Genomic DNA, 27,630 nt, shown 5'->3' with positions numbered 1-27,630 from the left:
CCACCACCCGGCTTCCTGTGCCATTTTCATGGCCTCCCTGGCTCTGACTTGACCCATGCAGTAAGCCTGTCTGCAAAAGGATGGGTACTCTGAATCTGAGAAGCCAACAGAGGGTCTTGGGAGAGGACCCAGAGTGTAGGCTTGAGTGTGTCAGGAGACTGAGGGAGGCTGGAAACATCCTGTGGAGGTCACCTCTGTCCCTCATTGTTTACCCAGCACAGAGGACCAGGGGTCCACATGTTCTCTGGTGACTTTTTGTGGGACACAGAAGGAGGTAGAACTGACCTCCTGCCATGGATATTCTGTCTAGGATGCAGGCAGTTACCAACAGTGCGCTGCTGACCTCTGTGCTGGTTGGAGCAGATCGGCTGTGGCCTGCTTCTTGGTAGTGGTACAGGACCAGAGGACTGGACCCTGCTACAAATTCATGTCATTCTGGGTGGCTGTAAAAGTGGTAACAAGGGGACACACTGAAGGGCAGAGTCAGAAAACTTAGGCGAACTGGATGTGAGGGATAGTGATCCCAAAGTTGACAGAGGTTGATGGAGAATGGGATGCCGGTGGCCGATACCATAGCTGGACAGGTAGGGCATGGCAGAAACAGTCTGACTGGAGAGAAAGGGCTGGGACATGGAAGCATCTTGAACCTAGGTTGGTGCAGTGATCAAGTATTACACTTGAAGAGATTGAATGGGACAGGACCTAGGGAAGGGGCATGCTGCTGGTTGCCCTCCATATGGGACAAAGCTGGGCGTTCAGAATGTATGTTCCCTGTAAGAAGTGGATAGGTGGCTGAGGCTTCAATGTGAGGGACAGGCCCTGTGCAGGTGCAACCTGCAGGCCATTCATAGGACTCTCAGGTAGCAGGGGCTCTGGACTGTGGAGCTGGCTGTGCACACATACTTGGCTGTTGTCTGTTGTCTGGGTAGTCCGGCTGGACTTTATTGGTTAGGAAGCTCATGCTGGCTCTGTAGAAGGGGAGGGGCAGTGTGGTGCATGGCCTGGAGCATGCGCTTTGGTCAGAAGTGTCCTGAGCATTGATCAGCAGAAGCCCCGCCCCTGGCTAGCAAGCCCTGCCCCACACCTCCCAGCTCCTCCTCCAAGCTGCAGTGCTGGCCTTGGACAGTGCGGTGCGGTGCAGTCCTGCACACAGTGGCTGCAGCACACCGTCCTCAGCCCCTAAGTGAAGACATGGACCCCTCGAGAGCCATCCAGCATGAGATCAGCTCCCTCAAAGGTACAGTCTTGAGGAGCCTGGCTCTCGGACACTCAGTGACCTCTGTCTGGGTGCAACATCCCTCGGGTGAGCGTCAGGGTCAGCTGTCTTCCTGGTAGCATTGAAAGGTGCTGAGCTGCAGATGGAGGAACCTAGGCTCTGCTCTTCCAGGTTTCCTCCTAGGACTGGGTGAGAGGAGCTCCTGCAGCAGCCCCGCATCCCTGCAGTGAGTACTGGATTGGGCAGGGCTGAGTGCAGCAGCAGTACCAGTGGGAGGGTGCGAGCGAGCTTGGCCCCTGAGCAATCAGCCTGCACTCCCCGCCTTGGCCAGATGCCTCACAGATTGGGGTTTGAGCGGGCAGTGTAGGCCTGTAGGGACCTTCATGCCCAAGGCACTAGGCGCCAGACGGGCTGGCCCTGGGAAAGGCCACACTGTGGCTCTTTTGTCCAGGATTGGGGGGCTAGGGGACTGCCCAAGGGCGCTGTCTGGTTGCTCTGGAAACCTAAAGGGGACGGCCAGTTAGTGTGGCTGGTCTCTTTCAGTGCTGAATCAGCAGCTTCTCGGTGTTTCCGTAAGATAGGGTAGGGCACAGGGAGTTCTCCTAAGCCCAGGGACCCTGGAGACAAGCAGACCCAGACTAGGGTTGTGTGTATGCCTGTGCACGTGGGAGCAGATGTGGGAGGACATGTTGTTCTAGGCTCCTCCCTGCGGTCTCAGGCCTGCAGGTGCTCGGGCTGGCGGGAGGGAGGAGAGATTCCCTAACCCATTGCTCTGGTGCTGGGAACTACTGCCCTCTCCTGCCTAGGGGTGGGATGGGGATGGTGGCGGGGGAGTTAGCCACTGGAAGAGCACCCACGTGGGTCTGGACAGAAGAGACTTCAGGTCCAAGGGCTCAGAGGACTTTAGATGTGGCTGGAGATTCTTTGGCGATGGTGGTGAGATATGTATTGGTTTAGGGGGTGTGGGGTTGGAGATTAGATGGAATTAATTAGGTTAGGAAATGATGTCAGGAAGATGGGGGGGATGTTGAGTGGGGATGGGTTAAGTATAGGGTAGTGAGGAGAGGTGTCTGGGGACAGGCCAAGCAAGTAGGAACTTGTTTGAACTGTTTGCACTGTTTCCAAAGCTAAAACACTGGTGTGGAGAATCCTTAGGTCCTGCAGGGATGGGATGTGTAGCGGCTATATACTCTCGGTCTTGCAGACCTGACTTAGTTAGTGCTGCCCCGCCCTCCCAGGGCTGGGCTCTGAGGGCCTGGCCCCCTTCCTGCCTTGGCCAGGCTAGGGGCGTGGTACAGGGAGAGCCCTGCCGCAGTGAGCTGGCTGAGTTGGCCTCAGGGAGGGCTTTGGGAACTGTTGGCTGAGCCTTCAGAGTTTCCACCCGCCACCAGCCCTGTGTCTGTATGTTTGGAGTCTGCTGGGGCGCCATGGTGACAGCCCATAAACCCGCCCCACGCACTTCTTTGTTGGCTGCCTGCCTGCCGCTGGCCAGCACCTCCCACCGCAGGATCCCCCACCCCCGCCCTATTTATAATCAGTTCCTGGGTTTGCAGTGCTTGGTGGGAATGGGTGTGTCCGCTTAGGGAGAGCCTTAGTGGCATGTGGGTTTGGTGGAGGCACAACATGGAGAGTTGGGGTATTGGGTGGCATCGGGCACAGACTCTAACCATTCTGGACCCTCGGTTATGAGGACCCGGCAGTATTGACAGCTGTGCCAGGCAGTCCTTCGGGCATGTGATAGTTCCTCTTCCTTTCACGTAGGTCCCTAATGGTGTCCTCGTGTCCTCTCCCCAGCACCTGCCCCTCTGGCCACAAGTGGACACTCAGGCTGCTCGGGGGGTGGGGAATTTTTAGATGGCAAGGCCACCAAGCCTGGGGCGTCAGGGACATGGTGACTTTGATTTCCTGCGGCAGCTGGGAGTCCCTGGTCTCCAACAGCTGCGCTGGAGGTGTGGGTGGAGGCCTCGCCCAGATCACTCCACCCTGAGCTCTCTGCAGAGCTCCTGAGCTGGAAAGTGGCTTTGTTTCTGGCCTGGCATGGGAGTGTTAACTTCTGTGGGCATTTGGAGATGGGGGCACTGTCCCTTTCTTTTTCCAATGACAGCAGCAGTGGCACCTAGAGCCAGCTGTCTGTGTGTTCTGGCTGCTGCCCCTGCTCTTCCTCAGGTCTCTGCCCCGGTGTCTCCCCGCAAACCTCAAATTCCTCTCCAGGCCCTAATCTTCCAATTCAGGCAGCCCCTCCTTTCAGATAGTTGTGAACTGATGATTCCCGAGATCACAATTTGGGGGGTGTGTTCTTACAATGAGGACCCTCCTGCTTTCTGCTCTCCTTTTTCTGTCCATTCTGTCATCTTTTGGGGATGATTCTTGATCCATGTTAGACCCCACCTTGTCCTTCACAGTCTGTGAACCTTGAAGGAGTATTTTAGAAACTGATGTAATTTCTAACATTGGAGCTATATGTGGCCCGGGAAGGGAGGAGCAGTTTATTGGTGCCCCCCACTCTTCAAGGGGCCCTGTCAGTAGTGGGAGGGGCCGGCCCTGCTGCTGAGTCAGAGGGGGCCGGCCTAGGCGTCCTGGAGGGCGGGCAGGCGGGAGGCTTAGACAGGCAGCCTTGCCGGCAGGAATTCACAGAGCCAGGCGCTGGAGCCACACTGCCCCTGAGCCTGCGCCCTTGTGCTTAGAACCGGAGCCTGCTTGCCTACTTGCCAGTGGCCCCTGGCACATCCTTTGCCAAAGGAGCCTCATCAGCCTTCTGGCTGTGCCCCACCTGCTGCCCTCACACTGTGCTGACCGGCAGGCATCCAGCAGCCATGGTGGCAGGCATGCTCATGCCGTTGGACCAGCTCCGGGCCATCTATGAGGTGCTCTTTCGTGAGGGGGTTATGGTGGCCAAGAAGGATCGACGGCCCCGCAGCCTGCATCCCCATGTGCCTGGCGTCACCAATCTACAGGTCATGCGTGCCATGGCCTCACTGCGAGCTCGGGGCCTGGTGCGGGAGACCTTTGCCTGGCGTCACTTCTACTGGTACCTGACCAACGAGGGCATTGACCACCTGCGCCAGTACCTACACCTGCCACCAGAGATCGTGCCTGCCTCTCTGCAGCGTGTGCGCCGCCCTGTCGCCATGGTGATGCCTGCACGTCGTCGCTCCCCTCATGTGCAGGCTGTACAAGGTCCCCTGAGCTGCCCACCAAAGCGGGGTCCTCTGCCAGCTGAGGACCCTGTCCGTGAGGAGCGGAAGGTCTATCGCAGGAAGGAGTTTGAGGAGGGGGCACCTGAAACCCCTATGGTATCTGCCACCACCGTGGGGACCCTGGCCAGGCCAGGCCCGGAGCCTGCCCCAGCCACAGGTCAGCTGCATTCTGGCTCCAGGCCGAGAGGGGTGGGAAGGGACTGTGGGTGTTTTTGGTGCCTGGGCTTAAGTCTGGTGGGCTGTGGTGGGCAGCACAGGTTGTGTGTATGGGTTCTGTTCATATCAGCAGGTGGCGCCCTTTCTGCCTAAGGGTACTGGATATTCTAGCCATTGAACCCACGTGGCTTGTATGCCTCCAGGCAAATCCTGGTGGGGGCGGGGCCTGCAGGCCCTAAGACTGGCAGGACCAGCTGTTGGCATAGCCCTGCTTGTACCCCTCTCTAGCACTGTCCTTGCCCTCGCCCCCACCTCCTCCTCTCTCCGCCCCGGTGGCCTTTGGAGGCCCCTCTTTTCAGAAGTGGGTGTGTGTAGAAGAGTCACTGGCATGGGACTGACCCAGGCGAACCACTTGTCCATGGAGGCTTGAGTCTGTCTTCTATGGCCGAGTGGCTCACAGTCTGCATTATATGACTAGTACAGAGGGTCCCATGACTGGGTCTCCTGCCTGGAGTTGGCCATGGTCTGGCGGTAGAGTGGCTCTAGGTGAGGTGGGAAGAAGGGCAGAGGAGCATTGCCTAGGAGGCCAGAGGCCAGAGCATGGGGTACTAGCTTAGCCTGTGATCTAGGTGAGGGTTTTGTTTGTTTGCTTTCCATTTGGGAACCAGATCTTAGAGGGTGGGACAAGACCCCATTAGCCAGGAGCTACCAGAAACCACTCTTTCTATCCTTACGCCCTTCTGCCATCAGGACATGGATGGGCTTACGTGCTTGTGCAGGCTCTCCTGAGACACATTGTCCTTTGTGCCCGCTGAGGGCATCACAGAACCTCCAGCATTATCCATGTAATGTAGGCAGGTACCAGAACAGCCTGGCGTCCCACCTCCCTCTTTGTGGCTTAGGGTGTGGGGAGGACCCTACATTGGGCACAGCTGCCTGGGCAGAAGCCTCGGTTCTGGCCTTTCAGGGTTAGACTTCTTTGGCTTGTTGGAGGAATGAGAGTAACTGGAAGGGCCAGGGAAGCTGAAGGCTGAGAATGGCCTCTGGGCTCTCTCCATGGCCTTAGGCATGTTGGTGGCCTCTCCAGCTTTGCTGTAACCATGGCTATGTCTCAGCTCTTTCCTTTTGGGTGTGGTGAGTGGGAGGGGAGTCTTCCCCTGCTTTTCTTTCCTTGCTTCCTCGTCCTTGTGTGGACTGGGCCAGCAGCTGGCAGCAGGACTAGGAGGGGGTTTTGGGTGTGGCTGTAGTGGGCAAAGAGGAGGGCAACTCTCCCTCCCTGTCTCTGATGGAAGTGACTCAGTCTTCCCAGCCACAACCGCCTGTGGCAATTCAGAGTTTCCAACAGGAAATAAGGTCCAGCTTCAGACTGAGTCAGGGCCCCAGGCGGATTCTCCCCACACCCTCAGGACTGAGCTTGGGGCCTTAGGTGCTGGGTGTGGCTGGTGGCAGAGGCATTATAGCTCCGCAGACAGGCTGGGGCAGATCTGATGCCATCTAAAACCACTGGCTTCTTAGGGTTAAAAATGAGCAAGCAGTGAGCCACAAAGGCTGTCACTTTCTAAAGCACGACCCCTTCAGTGGGTTAGGTAGAAGTCTATGGTCACCAGCGTGGCATCAGTTAGATGGTCCTACCTCTGTCCATATAGCACTGGTCAGGGAGCCAGAGACAGGGCAGGGTGAACTGGGAGTGCCCCCGAATCTCTCATGAGCACATTCATGTGGAGGGTGTCACTATCTTGTAGTTTCACATGAAGCCCCTGCGCCCCAGCCCCCACCCCCATACTAGGTGAGGAGACTAGGTGGGGGGGGGTGACTTTAGGAGCAATCGGAGAGTGAAACCAATTCCTCTTTTTGCATGCCTCCACGTGGCTGATGCACCCAGCCCTTCCCTGTGATCCTCCACTGGGTGTGGCATGCATGGGCTGCTGCCCTGCCTTCCTCACAGCTACGTAGCCCCTGCTCAGATGGGCTGTGACTCTTGGCAGGTGCTAGTTGGTACCAGGATGCAGGAAGGAATCTGAAGAACTCTGGGAGGTTTTTACAGGTTGTGGACACACCAGGTTTGCATTTCCCTGGTTATAAACAGCTGGTGGAAGGAAATGGGGACAGTTACGAGATGTCATATCTGCTCAGACCAGGGGACTGAACTAGTTGTGGGGGATTTGGGCAAGGGAAAGGACCAGATTTGGGGGTCTGAGGGAATGTGAATGTCAAGGAGGAGTGGAGAGGGGCCAGAAAGATGGCTCAGCAAATAAAGATGCTTGCTGATAAGTCTGATGGCCTGAATTTGATCCCTGGACCTACAAGGTGGAGGAAGGGAACTGGCTCCTCATAGTTATCCTCTGATCTCTGCATTTTTGTTGTGGTGCATGCGCGCGCGCGCGCGCACACACACACACACACACACACACACACACTATGTATGTAGCTAAAAGAAAAAAGTTGAGTGGAGAAATTCAGCTTGCGCAGAGTGGTGGGTACTTGAGTGTGACCCCTAATACCATCAAAATGGTGTGTGTGCAGGTATACAGGGCTCTGCATCCCTCATATCTGCGTGGAAGATGCCTCTTAGTATATGAATGATTGAAATGTGGGTGGGTGGGGTGGCAGGGCTCAACTGGCGGAGGGAGGGGATATGGAGGGAATTAGAGGCTATGGGGTGAATTGAACTTTGCCTGGCAAAACCAGTAGGGAAGACCAGTGAACTGGGACCCCAAAGTTTAGGGACAAAGGCAGGTCTTTAGTCTGTATTCCTCGGTTGGTCTGCCTAGGCTACCCACTGGTACTGGTCCCCATGCTTGGGCTCTGTTGGTCTGACTGACTATGGGGACCCTTTAGTCAGCCATGAGGAGGAGCCTATTGCTGGGTGTGGAGGCCGGGGCATGAGCAAGCCCTCGCTTTGCTTCCCACCCCTCCCCTCCTTCCTGCCTTCCCTTCCTCTCTGCTGGCTCCGAGAACAGCAGCTATGGATAGGTACAGCATGGAGGAGCTGATCCAGCTGGGCCAAGGTAGGGGACAGCAGTAGTGGAGGCTCGGGTAGAGGATAGACAGTGAGGACCAAAGTCTCTAGCTGAGGTTGGGCTCTCCATGGCAGGGGGCAGGTCCCTGGGTGGAGTAGGGTGGGGTGGTGTCTCCTACTGGTAGTTCTCATGACCTCAGGTACGACTTAGGGATGGCATGGCTCTTCACCGCTAGCCCAGGGTCTGTGGAATATGGGGCAGGGTGCCCAGGGCAGGCTGAGTGGTAGAGGGGCTGCCCAGAGCCAGGGGCTATCTTTGGGGGCTGTCACTGAGGCTGTGGAGACACAGGCTCTGCGGAGGCTTCTGAGCTCCTGCAGAACCCCGCCTGCCTCTCTGTCCCTGCTCACTACTGGCCAGCAGGGGTCTCTTTAGAGGCCTGCCCTTGGGATTTCCAGGGGTCCTACCCCCACCCCAGTCAGTCCAGTCCCTGGCTGCCCAGAGCTGGCCACCACAGGGTAGGTTTCTTCAGAAATGCTGGCATGTGGTACAGAGGAGCAGGAGGCTGTGGTAGGCCCAGTGTGAGCAGGGGGCCTCACCTCAGCAGTCAGGGTCCACGGCTGGCTGTGCTGTGTTGATGGAGAGTCACTTGACCTTGTGGAACCTCAGGCCAGCTCATCACTGTTACCATGCCTCAGTTTCCTCATCTCAATAACGTTCTCATTGCCCAAGACTTTATAGGATGTCCTCAAGATTATAATAGAGCGGTGCTCGACACGGGAAGGTTACAGCGTGGAGGACAGACTAGTTCCTCATCCGTTGTCAGTCAGGGCCCAGTGTGTCCCCTCCAAACAGATGCATGCACACAGGCTGCTTGTTTCTCAGGAAGCACTGGGGTCCAGGTCAGTATTGCATATGGCAGATGTATTCTGGGCCTGCTTGCTGACCTGTGGGGACACTGTGTCTCCACAGACCTCCAATGCTGGGACTCTGAGGGGTACCAGAAGGAGAGGCCTGGGGTGGGAGGTGCAGCCTGATGGGGGCAGGTGAGTGAATGTTCCTGTGACTTAGGTCCCAGTTTTGGGCTGCCTGGCTTGTAGTGTGACCTTGGAGGAGCAGTCCTGTCTGCCCTGGGGCCAGGTGTTGTGTTGAGTGACTCGGAGCACAGAGCTCTCTGGGAGGAAAGGGGCTGTGCCACTTTGGCCCATGTGGCATTTCCCAAGAGCACCCTATAAATTGAGCAGGGCATGGGCAGCACCCTCTCCCAAGGGAACATGAACCTGAGTCCACTTCTGCCTCTATCCATGGTAGATCCTGATGCCAGGGACCTCCTTATTATAGTATCATCCATGGGGGTGCTGGGGAGGGGAGGGCAATGAGGTGGGGGAGCTACGTGTTGTGGGGCCACCGAGCCAGATGGGACTCCAGTGAGCCTGGGCTCCATACGTCATGTACTAAGTCTGGACAAGTGACGGGCGTTGCTTGCCCTCCTTGGATATTTATATCCCCCTGGGCCCCCTGCCCATAGCTCCTCTCCCCTCCCCCAACTTCTGCTGACAGGGCTGGAAAGCTGTGCCCTCCTCCAGCCTCAGCACTGCCGCTGCAGGCTTCTGCCTCAGAGGGGCCTGTGACCCTCCCCACGCCCCTTGCCCGCTCCCTGTTCGCCCCGTGGGCTCCTGTCGCTGTCCCCAATGAAGATCGTGCCCGGTAGGTGGGGCAACCCTTCAGAGTCTTTTGGGAACCCCGCTAGGCTGGAGGCCATGGCCTCTGTCTCCCTCTGTATACACCCGGCTGCCTAACTTCACTGGCCTCTCCCTCAGACCCTGTCCAAGATCGCACATGGGAGCTTGGGGCTTGTGAGGAGCCCACCCGTCTTTCAGTGTGGTGGGGGTCAGCTGTAGGCCTGGGGAAGGGCAGTGAGGGACTGGGTACTGACATCCATTCACCCTCTGTGCTTGGTGGCTGTTCCCAGAGGGCACTCTTGGAAGTAGACTAAAGAGTTTGGGTCCTCCTCCTGATGGGGACGAGGAGTGCTGGTTAGGCTTGACTTGGGAGAGAGGATCAGTGTTGAGTCTGCCCAGGCTAGGCTGGGGGGCTGAGGCCCGGGGAGAAGAGCTACAGGCCCCTCCTCCTGGCGGGTGTGGCTGCGGGTAGGCAAGAGTTAAGGCTCCGGTTAACCTTGAGCGTCGGTGGCTCTGCGTAGAGACAGCTGAGCTGGGCCCTGTGGGGAGTGCGGGTGGGGAGCGGCCAAGAGCCGCGGGAGGGAGGAGGCTGGGAGGAGGCTGAGTAAGAGCGCAGTTGGTGCCGCCGAGGGGACTGTACATTGTCCCCCGGCTGAGTGCAGATAGTACGTACAGTAGGGCTGCCTCGGAAGGCAGGTCAGCAGCAGGCAGGCTGGGCTGTGGTCCTGGGGGACCCCTTCGCCCACCCTCCATGCAGGAAGGTGTTGGTCCCTGGTGAGGACAGCTCTGCCCATTCAGTGTGGCAGCCATGGAGCCGTCGGGCAGCCTGTTTCCTTCCCTGGTAGTCGTGGGGCATGTTGTCACTTTGGCTGCCGTATGGCACTGGCGCAAAGGGCATCGGCAGGCACAGGATGAGCAAGGTAAGCACCCTTGCCTCTGCCACTGTCATGGGGCCACTGCCCCTGCCAGGAGACTGGGGCGGGGCAGGGGGTGGAGGGTCCGCCTTCCTCCCGCCCCCTTGCCTTCTCTGAACCCTCCTCTTCCTGCTCCTGAGTGAAATACCTGTGTTTGTGAAAGCGGGTTGCCTACCCTGTGCCCATTCTGCATTGAAGATCCTTCCACTTCCTGGGGTGTGCTGGGGAGGGGGAGAGTTTTGAGGCTGTCTAACCTGCAGCAGGTCCTGGGTAGGTGAATGGAAAGAGGCGGGGGGGGGGGGGGCGGGGTGAGCTCTGGTTTGAAGGCACAAGCCTGTGGGAATGCCTACCTTTTAAAGAAAGGCCACTCTCTTTTGCCACAGCAGTGAGAAACCAGAGTGACAGGTTCACAGGCTGATCTGGGCAGGACACAATGCCTGCCTAGTGGCCTTCCTGTCCACAGAGTGTAGGCTGAATTACACAAAGGCAGTTTGTCTGAGTGTCCTCCAACATGGCATAGGACCCTGGACCAGTTGTGGGGCAAGCAGTTAGGCTCTGTTTTGCCCTCTCTTCAAAGTCACCAGCTCTTGGGCTATGGTCCGAGGTGGCCATGCTCACCGCAGAACGGGGTGGGGCTGAAGTGAATGGAGCCTGGGACAGTCCCTGGGGATTGGCAGTTCTGCACCAGGGCTTCAGGCCAGAGAGGAACTGCCCTCTTGAGATGCACCTCAGGCCAGGACTGATGGGATTGCGTTTATGGTCTCTTGCCCCCTAGCGGGCCTGCTAGGTCTTAGCGTCCAGTGGAAGATCGCCAGGACGTGGGTCTTAGAACGGGTTTTCCAGACGTGGCTCTAGGGTTCCCAGAAGCCAGTGAGTCAGCTGTAAACAGTGGCATCGGACAGAATGCACAGGCTCAGGCCCAAGGGCTTCTTCCCCTCTGAGGACGCTGGGCCCTCCTCCCTGAGCTAACTCAGTTTTGTTTCTTGTCACCACAAGAGGGAAGGGGCTCCCTGTGTCCCCTCTTGGTTCACTTGATGCTTTGTAGTGCAAGGTGTGGGCATGGTCGCCCGAAGTTCAGTATTCTGCCGGTCGCCTCAGCTGATCCGGCCTCTTGGAGCGGGTGACACTTGCACATCCTGCTAGGAGTGACACTCCCTCAGTGGCCAGGCGTCTGAGAGTTACCATGGGCTGGGGAGGAGAGTTCCCAGACTCTTTTGACCTAGAGGGTACCTGCATCCCTGTTCCGGCGAGCTAGTTTGCTCCCTATGGGTTGGGGCGCGGCTTCCTGGCCCACACTGGGCGGGGCGGGGCGCTTGCAACAGGGGCAGGTTCTCCGGGTCTGGGCATTGCGTCCGGTGGGCGGGGGCGAACGTGGAAAGCCAAGCCAGGGCCTTCAGCCTTGAACACAAGCAGGGAGCAAGGCTCTCGTGTCTCTTTGAGCAATCCGGAGCACCCGGAGCTCCTGGCCATGGCAGGGACGTGGGCGTGGGCGGCGAAGGGCGTCTTCACTTCGCAGAGGGAGGTCCTGCTGGAGTCTCCCTGCTGGCTGGATGGAGGCTGCGAGCAGGTCCGCAGGGGCTACCTCTACGGGCAACTGTGTTGCATAGGTGGGTGCGGCCGCTCAGGTTGGTGGGCAGGTCCTGAGTTTGTGATGGGGTTGGTACTTGGCCCAGGTACAGCCCCGCCTCCAAGGTCCGGAAACACCTGGGGAGGAAGGCAGGGTTGTCTCGCTCAGGGATAGGTTTTCCTCTGGAGGAGGGGGATGGTAAGTGGGCGGGTCAGAGGGTTTTCCGGGTCCGGTGCTTTAGCTGTTGGGAAGATCCCCCGAGTGGAGCTGGCGTTGAGGGTGGGGCTCTGGGCCGTCCCACTTGTGCTGTCGATGGCCTTCGAGGTTCTCTTGCAGTGTGTGTGTGCATCGCGTGTCTGTGTGTGAGCGTCTTAGGTGGGGAGGGATTCTTTAGCTATTTTGTTACCACTTCGCTGGAAGCAGGAAAAGACATTCTTTGTTGGAGCATACTTACCTCCCTTCCTAGGGAGACTGACTTGCTACTGAGGGTCAGCTGCGTTTTACACATGTGCAATACAGTATTGGGGTGAGAGGTGTCCCTGGGGCTGATTAGATAGCTCATGGGGAGAGCCCCATGAGGTGTGCAGTAGCATTTGAGGGCATGGCTGGGTTCTGGTCAGGTGGGAGCTGGGCAGCTTGGGAACCTGTGAGTTTGAGAGTCTGCGTAGGATGAGCAGGGAAGGGGACATCTCAGGGAAGGGGACATCTCAGGCAAGGGGCAGGGCAGAGCTGGAGAGGTGAGGGCAAGCGTAAGCTCTGAGGCCCTGAAAGACCTTTAAGGAAGGAGGCCCCTAGAAATAGACTGATGTTCAGGGAAAGGGTGCTCAGAGGTCACTAGGCGAGGTGGAAACTGCTACCTGGAGCGGAATCCACTTTCCAGGCAGCATCCTTGGGACATCGTAGTGGCAAAGACGAAGACGCTGGAAAAGCAGTTTGGCTGGAGGTTGGGTTAGGGTCAGTGTATATCTTAGATGTCAGATCCTGTCTCCCCCTCCCCTCTTTACCCCCCCCCCCCATGTCCTAGTGGTTTCTTGGGTTCCTGCGCTTGACTGCTGTCCCCTTTCCAGGAGCCTGAGCTCTCAGCAGAGCAACGGTTCACTTCTGCAGCACATCTGCAGCGCAGCCACCGATCCAGTTACTTATATATACAAGACCATCAGAGAGAAGAGGGCACCAGACCCTGTTAGAGATGGCTGTGAGCCACCATGTGGTAGCTGGGAATTGAACTCAGGACTGGAAGCGCAGCCAGTACTCTTAGCAACGGAGCCATCTCTCCAGCTCCAGCACACCTCCACTTCTCTGAAGGGTTAGCTTTCTGACTGGGAGGTTGCTGGCCTGGTCTCTGAGAAGCTTCCAGAGCACTGACCAGTGTAGAGTCAGATTTGAGGTTCAGAAGACCTCTGGAGTGGGAGGAGTCATCTCTGGTGGGTTGTGGTGGTTGTCAGGCTAGAGGAGAAAGAGGTAGATGGTCTTATATTGGAGGCCGAAGAGAACCCTCATAGGAGGGGTAGTGTTTGACACTCGGCAGAGCCTCGTGCGCTGGGTTAATCGCAGGCCTAACTCAGGCACTGGCTCCTACTCCGCCCTACAGAATTTTGATGCCCTCTTGTGGCCATAAGGGCAGCAGCAAGGGCAGCATAGGGCAAACTTTTCCTGGAATACTGGGAAGGGGGCTGGTCCTCAGCAACTCACAGCTGGATCACATCAAGGCTGATGCCTGGACTGGAAAATTCTTGTGGTTTGGGTGGTACATTTTTTCCTAGAGTGGGTCGGGTAGGTTGGGCAGTTCCAGTTGCTAGCCATAGGTGGCTCCATCTCCTGACCCAAGGGAGCCAGAGGCTACAATAGACAGGTCTAGTCACAGGTGCCCCTGTGCCCTTTGCCCGGGTCCTCCACCTTTACAGCACGTAACAGCTGTTATCTGCCTGCCCTACCCTGCTGCAAAGAGCCCCATCCTGCCCCAAGGTACAGCTTCTTTTCTAGTGAGTCACAGCACCCAGGCCCCCTCCCCAGGTCTGACTCACTGGCTGTACCCCCTTGGTGTGCTGCCTGCTGCCCCAGAAGCCCTTTCTCCCACCCCAACTGGGGAGGTGTCCCTGCAGCTTGGGCTGGTCTGCCCTACTGGGATGAGTCACTGCTGAGCTATGAGCAGTTCTTGCCTGAGGTGTGCTTTGCCTGGCTGGGCTGGCTTGGGCTGGACTTCTGGGATCCTGTGGGAGACGCTGCCAAAGCCAGGAAGTCCTTCCGTAGGGTCTGGAAACCTAGCAGTTGTGGGGGCTACTTGGATAGGGCATAGTCCATGCCCAGTGCAGGCTTGAGGAGGTATGCTTTAGGGGAATTTTCAGAAGTAGACAGGCAGCTGGTCCCCACCCTAGGAATTTCACTCTACAGGGAAATAATCTGTTATATCTACACAATAACACCCATGAATGGCAGGGAGCCTCTGCTCACCGCGTGTAATACAAGATCCTTCTGGATGGCCATGGGGATAGTATGTGCTCCCTTGTGATCCTGGGGCCAGCCCTCCCTCCCCCATCTCTGTACCCAGGTTCTACTGCTGTGGGTAGGGTGGGTGAGGAAACCCGGGTTTCCTGTTTCTGGTGGGCTGAGGGTGTGGCCATGGGGGAGGGGCTGCCTTCCTCCTTTCCCGCAGGGACACTCCCCTCTGGGGGGCGGGCAAGGCGGGGTTAGGCTCCTGGGGTGGGACGGCCTTGCTGGGAGTACAGCAGGCAAGGGAGTGGCCGCCAGGACTCCAGTCTGAGCTGAGCCTCCATTGAGTTAGTGTCCAGAGTAGCTCGCGGCAGCCTTCAGCAGCCTGTGTGCCACACCAGGCTGCCTAGACGGAGCGCAGGGTGACGAAGGGGCGGGGGCAGCGTCATGTCTCAGCACCGGCTCCGTGTGCCTGAGCCCGAGGGCCTGGGTAGCAAGAGAACCAGCTCAGAGGACAACCTCTACCTGGCTGTACTCAGGGCCTCCGAGGGCAAGAAAGGTAGCTGGCATTCCTTCTGGGCAGGGCCTTGGTGACAGGAAGGGTCCTTCCTGTATCAGGAAGCCTTGGCACAGATTGGGGGTGGTAGGGCCTTGTTATAAGGGTATGGATTTCGGGCACAGGCTCCAAGATGGGGGGCCAGTGATCCATGCCCATCAGTGATTGGTCCTTGAGCTTTAAGCCAGGGACCAGGGTGACTAGGGCTCTCTGTGTCTCTTGCTTTCCTGTCAGGGACACTTGACTTTCCCTCCAAAAGCCATGCTGGTCCCATGCTCTTGCTCTTGCTTAGCCTGGGAGGCGGCATGCGGGGTGGGGCAGGCTGGGACTTGTATGCTGTGGGCTCTGGGCACAGAGGCTCTAGACCTCCTCTCTTTCAGAAACAAAGGAAGTTTTGAACAGCACCACCCTGCTAGGACCGGTCCCTTTTGTGGACTAGGGCAGGGTAGACCTGGCTGCCTTGATCTCTGGTGTCTGTATGGGGAGGTTTCTTGGGGGACCTGAGCCTTTCTGATTTGGGAAAGGTGTGGGGTTATCCTGGTGGAACCTCGTCAGGCAAGATTTGGCCTAGCAGGCCACTGTGTCTGTGCGATGCTCACCTCTGGGGGCCTTTCTAGGCTTCTCCCAGGCTCAAGGTAAACGGGTTTTGTCTCCTCCAGATGAACGGGACCGCGTGCAGAAGAAAACCTTCACCAAGTGGGTCAACAAACACCTTATCAAGGTTAGTGGTGTCTGCTTGTGAGTTGGGAGGGTTCCCCAGCCCACACCCCCCCAGGGCGTTCTCACACTTCCTAAGCTCCCTTTCATCTCTGAAACCTGTTATTTTCTGTCCTTCCCTCCCACACTCACTCCTGTCTCTTTCTTCCTCTTCTTTCTGGTCTCTCATGGTCTCTGCTGTAGCACTGGAGGGCAGAGGTAGGTGCCTGCGTGGGGCAGGGGTGTGCTCCACGCCCCTGCTTCTTTACACCCAGTGCAGTGCCCAGTGCCCGAGTGCCTATGGGGATTCTCATCTGTGGCCATCTTGGTCCCTGCTGTTTCCACAGGCTCAGAGGCACATCAGTGACCTGTACGAAGACCTCCGTGATGGCCACAACCTCATCTCCCTGCTGGAAGTCCTCTCAGGGGACAGCCTGGTATGTGTGTCCCTGCCTGCCTTCCTTGGGGCCTTTTCCTACTGCCCACTCAGTGTCTAGCTTGGTCTCTCACCTTCTCCAACCTCCTCCAATCCCAACAGCTCCCCCTGGCCAGGGTGTTGGCATTACAACCAAAGGCCAGGCCAGTGAATGGCCATGGCCCCCCGCTGTTCTCTGCCTTTGAGCTCTAACACAGTAACCTCATGCTCTGCTCTGCTTTGGTTTCTCTGCTGCTTGGACTCTGAATCTTGACCTCTGCCCTTTACCCTTTGCCCTGCTCTGGCTGGGCAGCCGAGGGAGCGGGACGTAATCAGGAGTTTGCGCCTGGTGAGTGGTTGTGCCTGCTGGCATGGCGGCACCTGGGCTTCCCAAGACCTTGGAGCCCACCCAACTCACCTGGGGATGACGGCCACTCCAGCCTGGCCCACATCTGGCTCCTGGGCGGGCTGATGGCTGTGTGTCAAGCTGCCTGCTGCCCTCCCTGCTGCCTGCCCGGGGCTGGGCCAGAGACTCACCAGAAGCTGCAGTGGGCACCACTGAGGACCCCCCTTCAATGCCACTGCCCTCCGCCTGTGGCTTCCTGGCTATTGTCTCCTCCCCACTCCCTTCCTTCCTTCCCACAGCTGGGGTTGCTGGCTTTCCGAGCCTGCCCCCGGACTGGTGGTCGTCCAACTGAGGAGGGTGAACCTGGGATGATGGAGGGGCTGCTGCTGCTTTGGGGTGGCTGAAGGGTGGGGAGCCCTGACGTGACTGTTGCCCTGTGGACTGTAACTGTGTCTTGCCTCCTCTCAGCCCAGAGAGAAGGGGAGGATGCGCTTCCACAAGCTGCAGAATGTTCAGATTGCCCTGGACTATCTCCGACATCGCCAGGTAAGTAAGCCTTCTTTCTACCTGGCCCCAGGCTCTAGGTCATAAACCCCAAACCCAGCCACCTTGCTCTGCTGTGGGTTGTGACTGAACCATTTGTTCTCAGGTGAAGTTAGTGAACATCAGAAATGATGACATTGCTGACGGCAACCCCAAGCTGACCCTGGGCCTGATCTGGACCATCATCCTGCACTTCCAGGTAAGTGGCTATCTGCCTACCATCCACCTTCCCCTAGGAATTTGGTAGGTTCCATGGCTAGTTGGCTGGCGCTATTTCTGGCTAGGGTGTGGCCCAGGAGGTGGTGCCTTTGAGCCTTCCTGCCAGTCTGAACATATGCTTGCTAGCTCTGTGGCTCCAGGGTGTAATCCTCTCTTGCCAAGATCTGCCTATTCTGTGCCCTCGGGCCCTGGCTATATAGGGCTGGTAGAACCTCCTTGTAGAGGAATGCATTTTCTGCTGGCTGCTTAGAGAAGTTTCTGGAGCTGCAGGGATACCCTGGGTGACTCATCTATTGCCTGTGCTGGCCTCACAGGAAGCCACAAATCTAAGATCTTGGTCCTAAAAGCCAGGCTGGCATGGTAGCTGAGTCACATGGGTTGGGCAGCAAACAGACAGCTAGAGGGACAGGCTGGCATACATACTGACAACAGGCAGGCCACTAGACCCTGACCCGCCATTGGACTTAGGGTCAGGATGCCAGCCCCACACATCATAGCTAGTTTCCAGACACTACTCCTGGGCCTGCAACTAGAAAGGTGCTTTGACCTGCCCCTTCACCCTCAACAGCTGGACCAACTTTGAGGGTTGCCCTTCTTGTGTCCATTACCCTTCATCTCTGTTGCTTGCTAGCCTCTGGGGGTTCAGGGTATACTCTAGCCTCCCCCAGCTAAGGGGAGCCCCAAAGCATCAATCATTTGACAGTAGATATTACTCCATTGTCTTCTGTGGAAACTACCTGTTTGAGTGGCCTGGTCTTGAGATAAATGTGGTAGGCTTTAACCCCAGGAACCCCAATATGCCCCAGGTAGCCTGGAAGCCCGGGGTATTGCAGTTGTATGCTGAGCTGCTCTGCTTCCATGCGGGCAGTCAAAGCATCCGGTGGTGTGGGTGGTGAGGCGGGCCAGATGGCCAGGACTGAACTCCTGCCTCTGTCTGCTGTGTGTGGCAGATCTCAGACATTCAGGTGAGCGGGCAGTCGGAGGACATGACTGCGAAGGAAAAGCTGCTGCTGTGGTCACAGCGGATGGTAGAGGGCTACCAAGGCCTGCGTTGTGACAACTTCACCACCAGTTGGCGTGATGGCCGTCTCTTCAACGCTATCATCCATCGGCACAAGTATGTGCTCCCAGGGAACTGGAGGTTTGGGAGCACTTCAAGCGGGTGACTTCCAAACAAGTCAGGGCAGAGAGGCAGCCAGAGGAGTTATCTTCCACTGTTGGAACCTGGTGCTGCAGGGTGTATTGAATTCCTGCAACTTCCTTTGGGAGGTGCCTGGAGCAGGGCCCTACTGTCTCCACCAGGGCCTTTCCCAAACACCTCTGTTCTTCTGGTCTGGTCATGTCCACATGGACTCTCTGAAGGAACTTGCTGGGCAGGGAGACTGTAGGAACCCAAGTTCATGATATCTAGCCAGCGTACTGTTCCTGTACTGGTGCCCAGCAAAGGCTTCTTGGGCCCCGTTGTTGGGTGTGGTGGTGCATGCCTTTAATGCCAGCGCTCTGGTGGCAGACACAGAGACAGGTGGTTCTGTGAATCTGCTCTATGTAGGAGTTACAGACCAGTCAGCCAGGGTTACACAGTGAGACCTGCCTCAAAGCAACAACAACCCACCAACCCCAAACAAGAATCATCTTCCCCATTGTAAACTGGAGTTGTTAGTGAAGCAGGTGGTGTGGCTTTAAGAGGGTATGGAGCAGGGCTCTGTTTGCTAGGATGTCTGAAGGAATGTGTCTATGTAGCCTTGTCCCCGTCCCTTCCCACTTGTCCGCAGGCCCATGCTCATTGATATGAATAAAGTGTATCGTCAGACCAACCTGGAGAACCTAGACCAGGCCTTCTCCGTGGCAGAGCGGGACCTGGGAGTTACAAGGCTCCTGGACCCAGAAGGTATGAACCTCTCACTGGCTTTCCCCATCTTCACCCTTGTGGCTTGGGCCCCACTGAGCCAGCTTTCCCCTGCAGATGTGGATGTCCCTCAGCCTGATGAGAAGTCTATCATCACCTATGTTTCATCCCTGTATGACGCCATGCCCCGCGTGCCTGGTGCACAGGATGGAGTGAGGGCCAATGTGAGTGTAGCCCACAATGGGTGAAAGGTGGTCCTCAGCCCAGAACCCAAGACCCTGATGCCCGCTTGTCCACTCCCTTGCCTGCAGGAGCTGCAGCTTCGCTGGCAGGAATACCGGGAGCTTGTGTTGCTGCTTCTGCAGTGGATCCGACACCATACTGCTGCCTTTGAGGAACGCAAGTTCCCCTCCAGCTTTGAAGAGATCGAGGTGGGCCTGCCTACTTGGGCTGGTGTCCTTTGGTTGTCTCGGTGTAGCTGCTGACACCCCCTCATTTCCACAGATTCTGTGGTGCCAGTTTCTGAAGTTCAAGGAGACGGAGCTTCCTGCCAAGGAGGCAGACAAGAACCGGTCCAAAGGCATCTATCAGTCCTTGGAGGTAAAGTGAGGCGTGCCTGAGGGAAGTGAGCGGGGTGTCTCCTGGCTTGTAGGCTAGCCTACCCGGGGGTAGAGATGAGCATCCAGGAGGCCTTATGTCCGTTCAGGCCTAAGTTTGTCCCTGTTCACAGGGGGCAGTACAAGCAGGCCAGCTCAAGATTCCTCCTGGCTACCACCCGCTAGACGTGGAAAAGGAATGGGGCAAGCTGCATGTGGCCATTCTGGAGCGGGAGAAGCAACTCCGGAGCGAGTTTGAGAGGTGGGCCATGTGGAGTGCGGCGGGCAGTGTGGGAGGCAGCAGGCACGGGTGGGGCCCTGCGGTGGCAGGGGAGCCACCCCAGGGTGAGTCACTGCCTGAGGAGGAAATCCCCCCCCTCCTTAGGCTGGGAAACCCAACCAAGCTCCCTTACTCAGGGCCAGTAGGGCAGTACACCCCAGGCAGGCAGTGAGGCCAGAGCAGAGGGGAGCCACTCTCTGGCCCTGGAGTGTGGTGGGCCCAGTGACTCACTGTGGGCCTCTGGGGTCGTCTGGTTCATAGGCTGGAGTGTCTTCAGCGCATCGTGAGCAAACTGCAGATGGAGGCTGGGTTGTGTGAGGAGCAGCTGAACCAGGCCGACTCCCTGCTGCAGTCGGTGAGGGGGAGAGGAGAGGAGAGGCGGGGCGAGGGGGCGGGGTGGCAGGGTAAGGGTAGAGTGGGCACCCCTCCAGGCCTGAGGGAGGTGGGAGGAGCCCTGAGTTGCTTACTCTGCAGCCAGGGCTGTGGCCTGCTGGGCTACAGGCGCAGGGTGTGGCACTAGGGCGGGAAAACCAGGCCCTTCTGGTTTGCTGCCAACTCTGACCTCCTTTTGAGAGCAGAACTGGCCTCTGGCCACCAGGCAGGACTCTCAGCCTCCTTGCCTCATTCCAGTCTAGCCCTCTTTCCTTCATCCTCTCCCTTTTCAGGAAATAGGAAGTGGGGAGACCCCAGCCTCATTGCTGGATAAGTGCCATGGGGCCCAGAGGGCCCAGGCTGTGTGGGCCTGGGTGGGAGCTGTTGTGTAGTAGATGATAGAGGTGAGGCAGGGGAACTCCGTGGACAGAGCTGTGCCCGTCTCTGTCCTTGGCTCTAGCGGGGAATCTTTTGGGCGGATCCTGATTCCCCAGAGAAGAGCTGATAGAGATTTGTCTAGAACCATAATAGGAAGATACGGGGGATTGCCAGGAGGGAGAGGAAAGAATAGGGATCTGGCTGCGAGCCAGATAGGACCTTGATCTTCGGCTGGAGAAGTGGGTGAAGGGGCAGCCTTGGTTGAGAACCTTAGGCAGTGAGTAGGAGAGTCAGCCAGATCAAGTCACACAGGACCATCTTGCAGGACATTCGGCTGCTGGCCTCAGGCAAGGCGGCTCAGAGGGCGGGAGAGGTGGAGCGAGACCTGGACAAGGCTGATGGCATGATCCGGCTGCTCTTCAATGATGTGCAGACCCTTAAAGATGGGCGGCACCCACAGGGCGAACAGATGTACCGGAGGTACGTACTGTACCTAGGAAGGGCAGGTTAGGCGGCCTGAGACCCACCTGACCCTCTTGCCAACTTCCGTGTCTTCTCAGGGTGTATCGTCTGCACGAGCGCCTGGTAGCCATTCGCACTGAGTACAACCTCCGGCTGAAGGCAGGAGTGTCTGCCCCTGTGACCCAAGTAACCCTACAGAGTACACAGAGACGCCCAGACCTAGAGGACTCTACACTGCGCTACCTGCAAGACCTGCTGGCGTGGGTAGAGGAGAACCAGCGTCGAATAGACAATGCTGAGTGGGGCGTGGACTTGCCTAGTGTAGAGGCCCAGCTGGGCAGCCACAGAGGCATGCATCAGTCTGTTGAGGAATTCCGGGCCAAGATCGAGCGGGCACGGAATGATGAGGTAAGCAGGACACTTGGGGTAGGCGATGGTTGTGGGCCAGGCCTGGGCCACTGCAGACCTTACGCTCCTCTCTTTTGCAGAGCCAGCTCTCCCCTGCCACCCGGGGTGCCTACCGAGACTGCCTGGGTCGCCTGGACCTGCAGTATGCAAAGCTGCTGGTGAGTGGGGGGACTGCAGGTGGCTGGGAGGGGTGGGCAGCAGCAGTCAGCTGACTCATTCCTTCCTACTTCAAGAACTCCTCCAAGGCCCGCCTCCGGTCCCTGGAGAGCCTGCACGGGTTTGTGGCTGCAGCTACCAAGGAGCTGATGTGGCTGAATGAGAAGGAAGAGGAGGAAGTGGGCTTTGACTGGAGTGACCGCAACACCAACATGGCTGCTAAGAAGGAGAGTTACTCGGTGAGGTGGCTTTTTCTTCACAGTACTGCTGTGTCCACCCTCTCCCTTCCCACTCACATCCCTATTGTCTCCCATGGTTCAGCTTCAGGGCTCTGTAGAGACGGGCGTGGGACACTTTACATTTACAGCCTTCCTGAAATTGTCCCTGAGACCCTTTCCTTTTTTTGTCAGGCCCTGATGCGTGAACTGGAAATGAAGGAAAAGAAAATCAAGGAGATCCAGAATACTGGGGACCGACTGCTGCGGGAGGACCATCCTGCCCGGCCCACAGTGGAGGTGGGGGCATGGCTGCAGGGCTTATGAGCTTCTGTGGGGGTGATGGGATTGATGGCGTCGGGGTGGGGTCTAAGGACCGTGTCGTCTACAGTCCTTCCAGGCTGCCTTGCAGACCCAGTGGAGCTGGATGCTACAGCTGTGTTGCTGCATTGAAGCACACTTGAAAGAGAACACAGCCTACTTCCAGGTGAGGACCAGAGCGCCTCTGTCTCCTGTGGCTCGTCTGCAGTGCCCTGGAAGAGCCCCCATAGCCCCTGACATATATGTAGCCCTGACTGCCAGTCCTCCTTGGGGGTTTCCAGCACCTCGTCCCTCGTCCCTGGCTTCTTGGCCTTTGCTTGCCTGGGGCTTGGGCTTGTCAGCCTTGTGTGACCCTTCCTGCTGCCCCAGTTCTTCTCAGACGTACGAGAGGCCGAGGAACAGTTGCAGAAACTACAGGACACATTGCGCAGGAAGTACACCTGTGACCGCTCCATCACCGTCACCAGGCTGGAGGACCTGCTGCAGGATGCCCAGGTGAGGCGGATGTGAACAAGAAACAGAGGGACAGACTGGATGGAATGTGGGCTCTGTGGGTACCTGTGGATGGGGTGGAAGGCCAGCAAGGCCAAGGAAACACACAGGGGTGCGGCTATGCAGCAAACAGAAAGATGGGTGCCAGGCTGGTGGGCTGGCATGAACCACTCCCCTCTACCTGAGTGGAGCTGTCAGCAGCCCTGTGGTAGATAGGCATTGATGATCTGAGCAGGCATAGCTACAGTGCTGTGGGGGGCAGCTGGGCAGCTGGCCGTGGTACCTATATACACTAGGGCATGGTTGGGGGTATCTCCAGTAGTCTCAGTACTCTGGATAGGGAGTCCTAGAGGCAGAGGGGAGAGGAGGAAGCTGGTTCTATGATCTGCAGAGACTGGACCAGCTACAGTACTTACCTGAGAGGATGGGAGAACTTGATGAGGTTTCTTCTTCCTCCGCTCCCTTCAGGTTAGATACGGGAGGAGGATGAGCTTCTTTTACAGTTAGAAGGGGAGAGAGCAGGGCTGAGGTCATTGCAGGGGCTGGTTTGTAAGTAGACTGGCTTCCTTCTTTAGAGGATGCAGGAGTGGCCTTGGGTAGGGTAGGAGTGGGGTACCTAGTCTTGGTTGGAAGGAAGGAGGTCAGTGGAATCAACCTGTGGAAGCCTGTACCCTCTTAACTGCCTTTAAGTGCTCTCATTCCTAGCATCAAAAGTTTCCCCAAACAGGGTACTGGGGGTGTCTGCTGCTTTCTGGGCCAGGTATCTCTGCATCTGAAGTGAGATGGATTAACCCTGAGCCTCCCCTCCCTACAGGACGAAAAGGAGCAGCTGAATGAGTACAAGGGGCACCTCTCAGGCCTGGCCAAGCGGGCCAAGGCCATTGTGCAGTTGAAGCCACGTAACCCTGCCTACCCTGTGCGGGGCCACGTGCCTCTGCTGGCTGTGTGTGACTACAAGCAGGTGGAGGTAAGAGTGGGCTAGGCTGTGCTCAAGCCAGATGGGATGGGCTGGCCAGGCATAGTTTACTTTGTTTACATTCTTTACTATTCTGACTATCTTAGGTGACTGTGCACAAGGGTGACCAATGCCAGCTGGTGGGTCCTGCCCAGCCATCCCACTGGAAGGTACTCAGCAGTTCCAATAGTGAGGCTGCCGTGCCTTCAGTGTGCTTTCTTGTTCCACCACCGAACCAGGAGGCCCAAGAAGCTGTCACTAGGTGGGTAACCTCAGGGTTCATGGCTGTAGGCAGGTTGTTTGCCGTGAGGAGGGTTCTGGACACTCCTGAACATGGTCCTTGCTTCCTAGACTGGAGGCCCAGCATCAGGCCCTGGTCACACTCTGGCACCAGCTGTACGTGGACATGAAGAGCCTTCTGGCATGGCAGAGCCTCAATCGGGACATACAGCTCATCCGGTCCTGGTCACTCGTCACGGTAGGACTGCACACTGGCCACGGGTACCAGGGAGGATGGATGATAGTGTTTTGTGGGCACCATTTGTCCTGGCACCATTCCCAACGACATGTGCCACCTCTAGTTCCGTACACTGAAGCCGGAGGAGCAGCGCCAAGCTCTGCGCAGCCTGGAGTCGCACTACCAGGCCTTCCTTCGAGACAGCCAGGATGCTGGTGGCTTCGGGCCCGAGGACCGGCTGGTGGCAGAACGCGAGTATGGATCTTGCAGCCGCCACTACCAGCAGCTACTACAAAGCCTGGAGCAGGGTATGTGATGGGCAAGGCCTTGTGGGGAGGCAGGGAGGCGGGCTGTAGGCAGGTCATTTCTGACTAACCTGGTTGCTTCCCCAGGCGAGCAAGAGGAGTCTCGCTGCCAGCGATGCATCTCGGAGCTCAAGGACATTCGGCTGCAACTGGAGGCCTGTGAGACCCGGACCGTGCACCGTCTGCGGCTACCACTGGACAAAGAGCCTGCACGGGAGTGTGCCCAACGCATCGCTGAGCAACAGGCAGGCGCAGTCCTCATTTATATCTCACTTCCTCCTCCCCCCACTCCCGCAACCTCTCTCACCCTCAAGGGAAGCTGGTTGTTAGGCTCTGCCGGTCAGTGTGCTCCTATCTGGTCTCTCTGCAGAAAGCCCAGGCTGAGGTGGAGGGGTTGGGCAAGGGAGTTGCCCGCCTCTCTGCTGAGGCTGAGAAAGTTCTAGCCTTGCCAGAGCCGTCACCTGCTGCTCCCACCCTGCGCTCAGAGTTGGAATTGACCCTGGGCAAGCTGGAACAGGTCCGAAGCTTATCTGCCATCTACTTGGAGAAGTGAGTATCTCTGTGCAGGTTTTGGGGTCCGGACGGCCTCCTTCCGTGAGGGCAGTGACTGCAGACACGTTCTGAACAGAGGAAAGATGAGGGTGGGGGTGTGAAGCGGCAGCGAGGACCATTGGACAGTCTGGCTAGGGGATAGTGGGCGTGGGTGTGGACAAGCACAGAAGCTTGAGGTGGTAAGGAATGCTCAGAGTCCAATGCAGTCTGAAGATCATAGCCATAGATCTTCTTGATGATGGGATGTGAAGTGTGGAATAAAGGTGTGGGAGCCAGCTCAGTGAAGTGTGGGGAGAGGATAGGTTGGAGCAGAGGTTGCTCCACGTTGTGAGTAGAAGGGAGAGGGACAGAGAGAGGAAGGAGAGAAGGAAGGGAGGGAGGAGGAAGGGAGAGATGCCATGAGGTGTAGCCAGGCTGGTGGCTCACGAGGAAGGACCAATCTGCTACATGGAGGGCATCTGTGAGTTTGAGCGATGGATGAGCTTCTTGGTGCAGAAACATGGAGACCTAAGAGGAGCATTGTTAAGACAGGAGCAGTGCTCCTGAGACATTAGAGGGGCAGGGCAGCAAGATGCTCCCAGGCCTCTTGACCTCATCCTTTCAGGATCGTTCCTTGCTTGAGCTCTTGGTGGCACGAGAGCCTTTCTGGAGCCCAGCCCCTTCTGCCTATCCTCCTATGCCTAGCTGCAGAGTTTCTGTGCTTTTTTTTTCTGGGTTTTTTTTCAGCATATTTTGATTCAGAGGCACAGTAGGCACATCCGTAGGGCCTGGCTTTCAGAAGCCTTGTGCTCTTAGCATTTACTTCCAGCATGCATTGCTTCCTGTATTACATAGAGCATCCAGCCTTTACTTTTATTTTTAGATAATTTATTTTTATTTTATGTACATTGGTATTTTACCTGCATGTATGCCTGTATGAGAGTTTCAGATCCCCTGAAACTGGAATTACAGAGAGGTGTGAGCTGTCACATGGGTGCTGAGAATTGAACCCCGGTCCTCCGGAAGAGCAGTCAGTCTCTTAACCACTGAGGCATCTCGCCAGGCCCTGCATCCACTCCTCATTAACAGATGTTAATACAGTGTTAGGTTAGGATCGGCTCTGTTCTACTTCCTGTGTGCTCAGCCAGTCTTGAGCTGGAGGTTGAGGACTGTGCTGCAGGTGCTATCACCTGCTCCAGGACTGTAGAATCTGCTGCTCCTAGCTGGAGCATCCTCCCTCCAGGTCTCCTAGCTTATGTGACCACTGCTCTGTCTGGCCAGGTAGGGTATGGCATAGCAGGAGGTACCTAGCGGCTCCAGTTCCTTCGTCTAGGGTGTGTTGCTTGAGCTCGTCTATTTCCTGACTTGAGTCTTGCTCTCTCCTACCTAGACTTAAGACCATCAGCTTGGTAATTCGCAGTACCCAGGGGGCCGAGGAGGTGCTTAAAGCCCATGAGGAGCAGCTCAAAGAGGCCCAGGCTGTGCCTGCCACTCTCCAAGAGCTTGAAGCCACCAAGGCCTCACTGAAGGTAGCATTTGGGAACTTGTGCTTCCCTGGGGACAGGGTCAATAGGAGTCTGTGTTAAAATAAGTGATACCCGCCCTGCCTTACCCAATAGAAACTGCGGGCCCAGGCGGAAGCACAGCAGCCTGTATTTGACACCCTAAGAGATGAGTTGCGGGGGGCACAGGAAGTGGGTGAACGGCTACAGCAGCGGCACGGCGAACGGGACGTGGAAGTGGAACGTTGGAGAGAGCGCGTCACTCAGCTGCTGGAGCGCTGGCAGGCTGTACTAGCCCAGACTGATGTGCGACAGCGGGAGCTTGAACAGCTGGGTCGCCAACTTCGCTACTACCGTGAGAGCGCAGACCCACTGAGCTCCTGGCTGCAGGATGCCAAGAAGCGGCAAGAACAGATCCAGGCTGTGCCAATACCCAACAGCCAGGCTGCCCGAGAACAACTGCGCCAGGAGAAGGTAGGCCCCATAGGCATGGCATGTGGCAGGGCGCAGCCTGTAGCTCGACGCTAACCTCTTCCTCCGTCCCTCAGGCCCTGCTGGAGGAGATCGAGCGGCACGGCGACAAGGTGGAGGAGTGCCAGAGGTTCGCCAAGCAGTACATCAACGCGATCAAGGTGAGGCCTCCTCTGCCAGCTGCAGAACTCAAACCTGGGGCCCTCGCAAGCCTGTTCTGCACCAGAGAAAGCTTGTGAGACAGCCTGGGCAACCAGACTGTAGAGCTGGCAGCTGACTGCCTTGTGTGTCTACAGGACTATGAACTCCAGCTGGTCACCTACAAGGCGCAGCTTGAGCCTGTGGCCTCCCCAGCCAAGAAGCCCAAGGTTCAGTCTGGATCGGAGAGTGTCATCCAAGAGGTAGGATGGAGGTGGGCCAGGCCTCAGCTGAGCAAGGGGGCTACCGGGGGCTCAGGGGGCTCTCAGTTATTGATGGGTGCTCTCCTCTCTCCCAGTATGTGGATCTGCGTACACGCTACAGTGAGCTGACCACACTCACAAGTCAGTACATCAAGTTCATCAGTGAGACGCTGCGCCGCATGGAAGAGGAAGAGGTATGTATGCCTCGGGCTGTGTGGGCAGGGTGGGGGAAGTCCCTTTTTCTGACTGCAAATGCAGTCCCTAGGCACCTGTCTGAGACCACTTGTTACAGTTCACTCCAAGCCCCATGCCCAGTGCTGCCCAGTACCCCATCCCAGCACGGCTCCCCAGGTCGCCCTTCCTTATGGCCCCTACTTGATCTGGCTCGGCTCGGCTCTCGCCTGGTGGCTAGTGCGCCCTTTCTTTTTGTTTTACATGCATCCTTCTGGCTCACATACATGCTCTTCCTGGGGATTCTGTGTTGATGTCACTGGGGCTCTTGCCCTAGGAAGAGTTGGTATATGCTGTTGTGGGGTTTGGAGAGGGGCATCTCAGAGTAACTTGGCCAGGCATGGTGCCATCTGTCTA

At 57.2% G+C, this 27,630-nt stretch overlaps 1 protein-coding gene across 23 annotated transcripts in view; it reads left to right on the top strand.

Annotated features, from left to right (window-relative positions):
* Plec (plectin) overlaps positions 1 to 27,630 on the top strand; it is a 61,791-nt gene that overhangs the window by 22,699 nt on the left and 11,462 nt on the right. For 4 of the 23 annotated variants that reach the window (XM_013348746.2, XM_026782527.1, XM_013348747.1 and 1 more), the window contains 31 exons: positions 15,335 to 15,396; positions 15,576 to 15,590; positions 15,719 to 15,808; positions 16,100 to 16,135; positions 16,601 to 16,678; positions 16,782 to 16,874; positions 17,845 to 18,011; positions 18,667 to 18,782; positions 18,858 to 18,964; positions 19,052 to 19,171; positions 19,245 to 19,340; positions 19,471 to 19,598; positions 19,878 to 19,971; positions 20,692 to 20,846; positions 20,927 to 21,236; positions 21,317 to 21,394; positions 21,470 to 21,631; positions 21,803 to 21,907; positions 21,999 to 22,094; positions 22,298 to 22,423; positions 23,235 to 23,387; positions 23,483 to 23,637; positions 23,727 to 23,853; positions 23,957 to 24,140; positions 24,225 to 24,382; positions 24,508 to 24,686; positions 26,059 to 26,197; positions 26,288 to 26,644; positions 26,719 to 26,802; positions 26,938 to 27,042; positions 27,138 to 27,236. In XM_013348746.2, coding sequence (XP_013204200.1) covers positions 15,335 to 15,396; positions 15,576 to 15,590; positions 15,719 to 15,808; positions 16,100 to 16,135; positions 16,601 to 16,678; positions 16,782 to 16,874; positions 17,845 to 18,011; positions 18,667 to 18,782; positions 18,858 to 18,964; positions 19,052 to 19,171; positions 19,245 to 19,340; positions 19,471 to 19,598; positions 19,878 to 19,971; positions 20,692 to 20,846; positions 20,927 to 21,236; positions 21,317 to 21,394; positions 21,470 to 21,631; positions 21,803 to 21,907; positions 21,999 to 22,094; positions 22,298 to 22,423; positions 23,235 to 23,387; positions 23,483 to 23,637; positions 23,727 to 23,853; positions 23,957 to 24,140; positions 24,225 to 24,382; positions 24,508 to 24,686; positions 26,059 to 26,197; positions 26,288 to 26,644; positions 26,719 to 26,802; positions 26,938 to 27,042; positions 27,138 to 27,236 — 3,974 coding nt within the window. Of the gene's footprint in view, positions 1 to 1,108; positions 1,238 to 3,844; positions 4,571 to 9,824; positions 10,129 to 11,564; positions 11,730 to 14,431; positions 14,679 to 15,334; positions 15,397 to 15,575; positions 15,591 to 15,718; positions 15,809 to 16,099; positions 16,136 to 16,600; positions 16,679 to 16,781; positions 16,875 to 17,844; positions 18,012 to 18,666; positions 18,783 to 18,857; positions 18,965 to 19,051; positions 19,172 to 19,244; positions 19,341 to 19,470; positions 19,599 to 19,877; positions 19,972 to 20,691; positions 20,847 to 20,926; positions 21,237 to 21,316; positions 21,395 to 21,469; positions 21,632 to 21,802; positions 21,908 to 21,998; positions 22,095 to 22,297; positions 22,424 to 23,234; positions 23,388 to 23,482; positions 23,638 to 23,726; positions 23,854 to 23,956; positions 24,141 to 24,224; positions 24,383 to 24,507; positions 24,687 to 26,058; positions 26,198 to 26,287; positions 26,645 to 26,718; positions 26,803 to 26,937; positions 27,043 to 27,137; positions 27,237 to 27,630 lie in introns of those variants that run through there. The other 19 variants (XM_013348749.2, XM_005354094.3, XM_026782535.1 and 16 more) reach the window with 18 other exon arrangements.

Source organism: Microtus ochrogaster, chromosome 15 (genome assembly GCF_000317375.1).
Source record: "Microtus ochrogaster isolate Prairie Vole_2 chromosome 15, MicOch1.0, whole genome shotgun sequence".
NCBI lineage: Eukaryota > Metazoa > Chordata > Mammalia > Rodentia > Cricetidae > Microtus > Microtus ochrogaster.
This window is presented reverse-complemented; position numbering and strand designations above follow the sequence as displayed.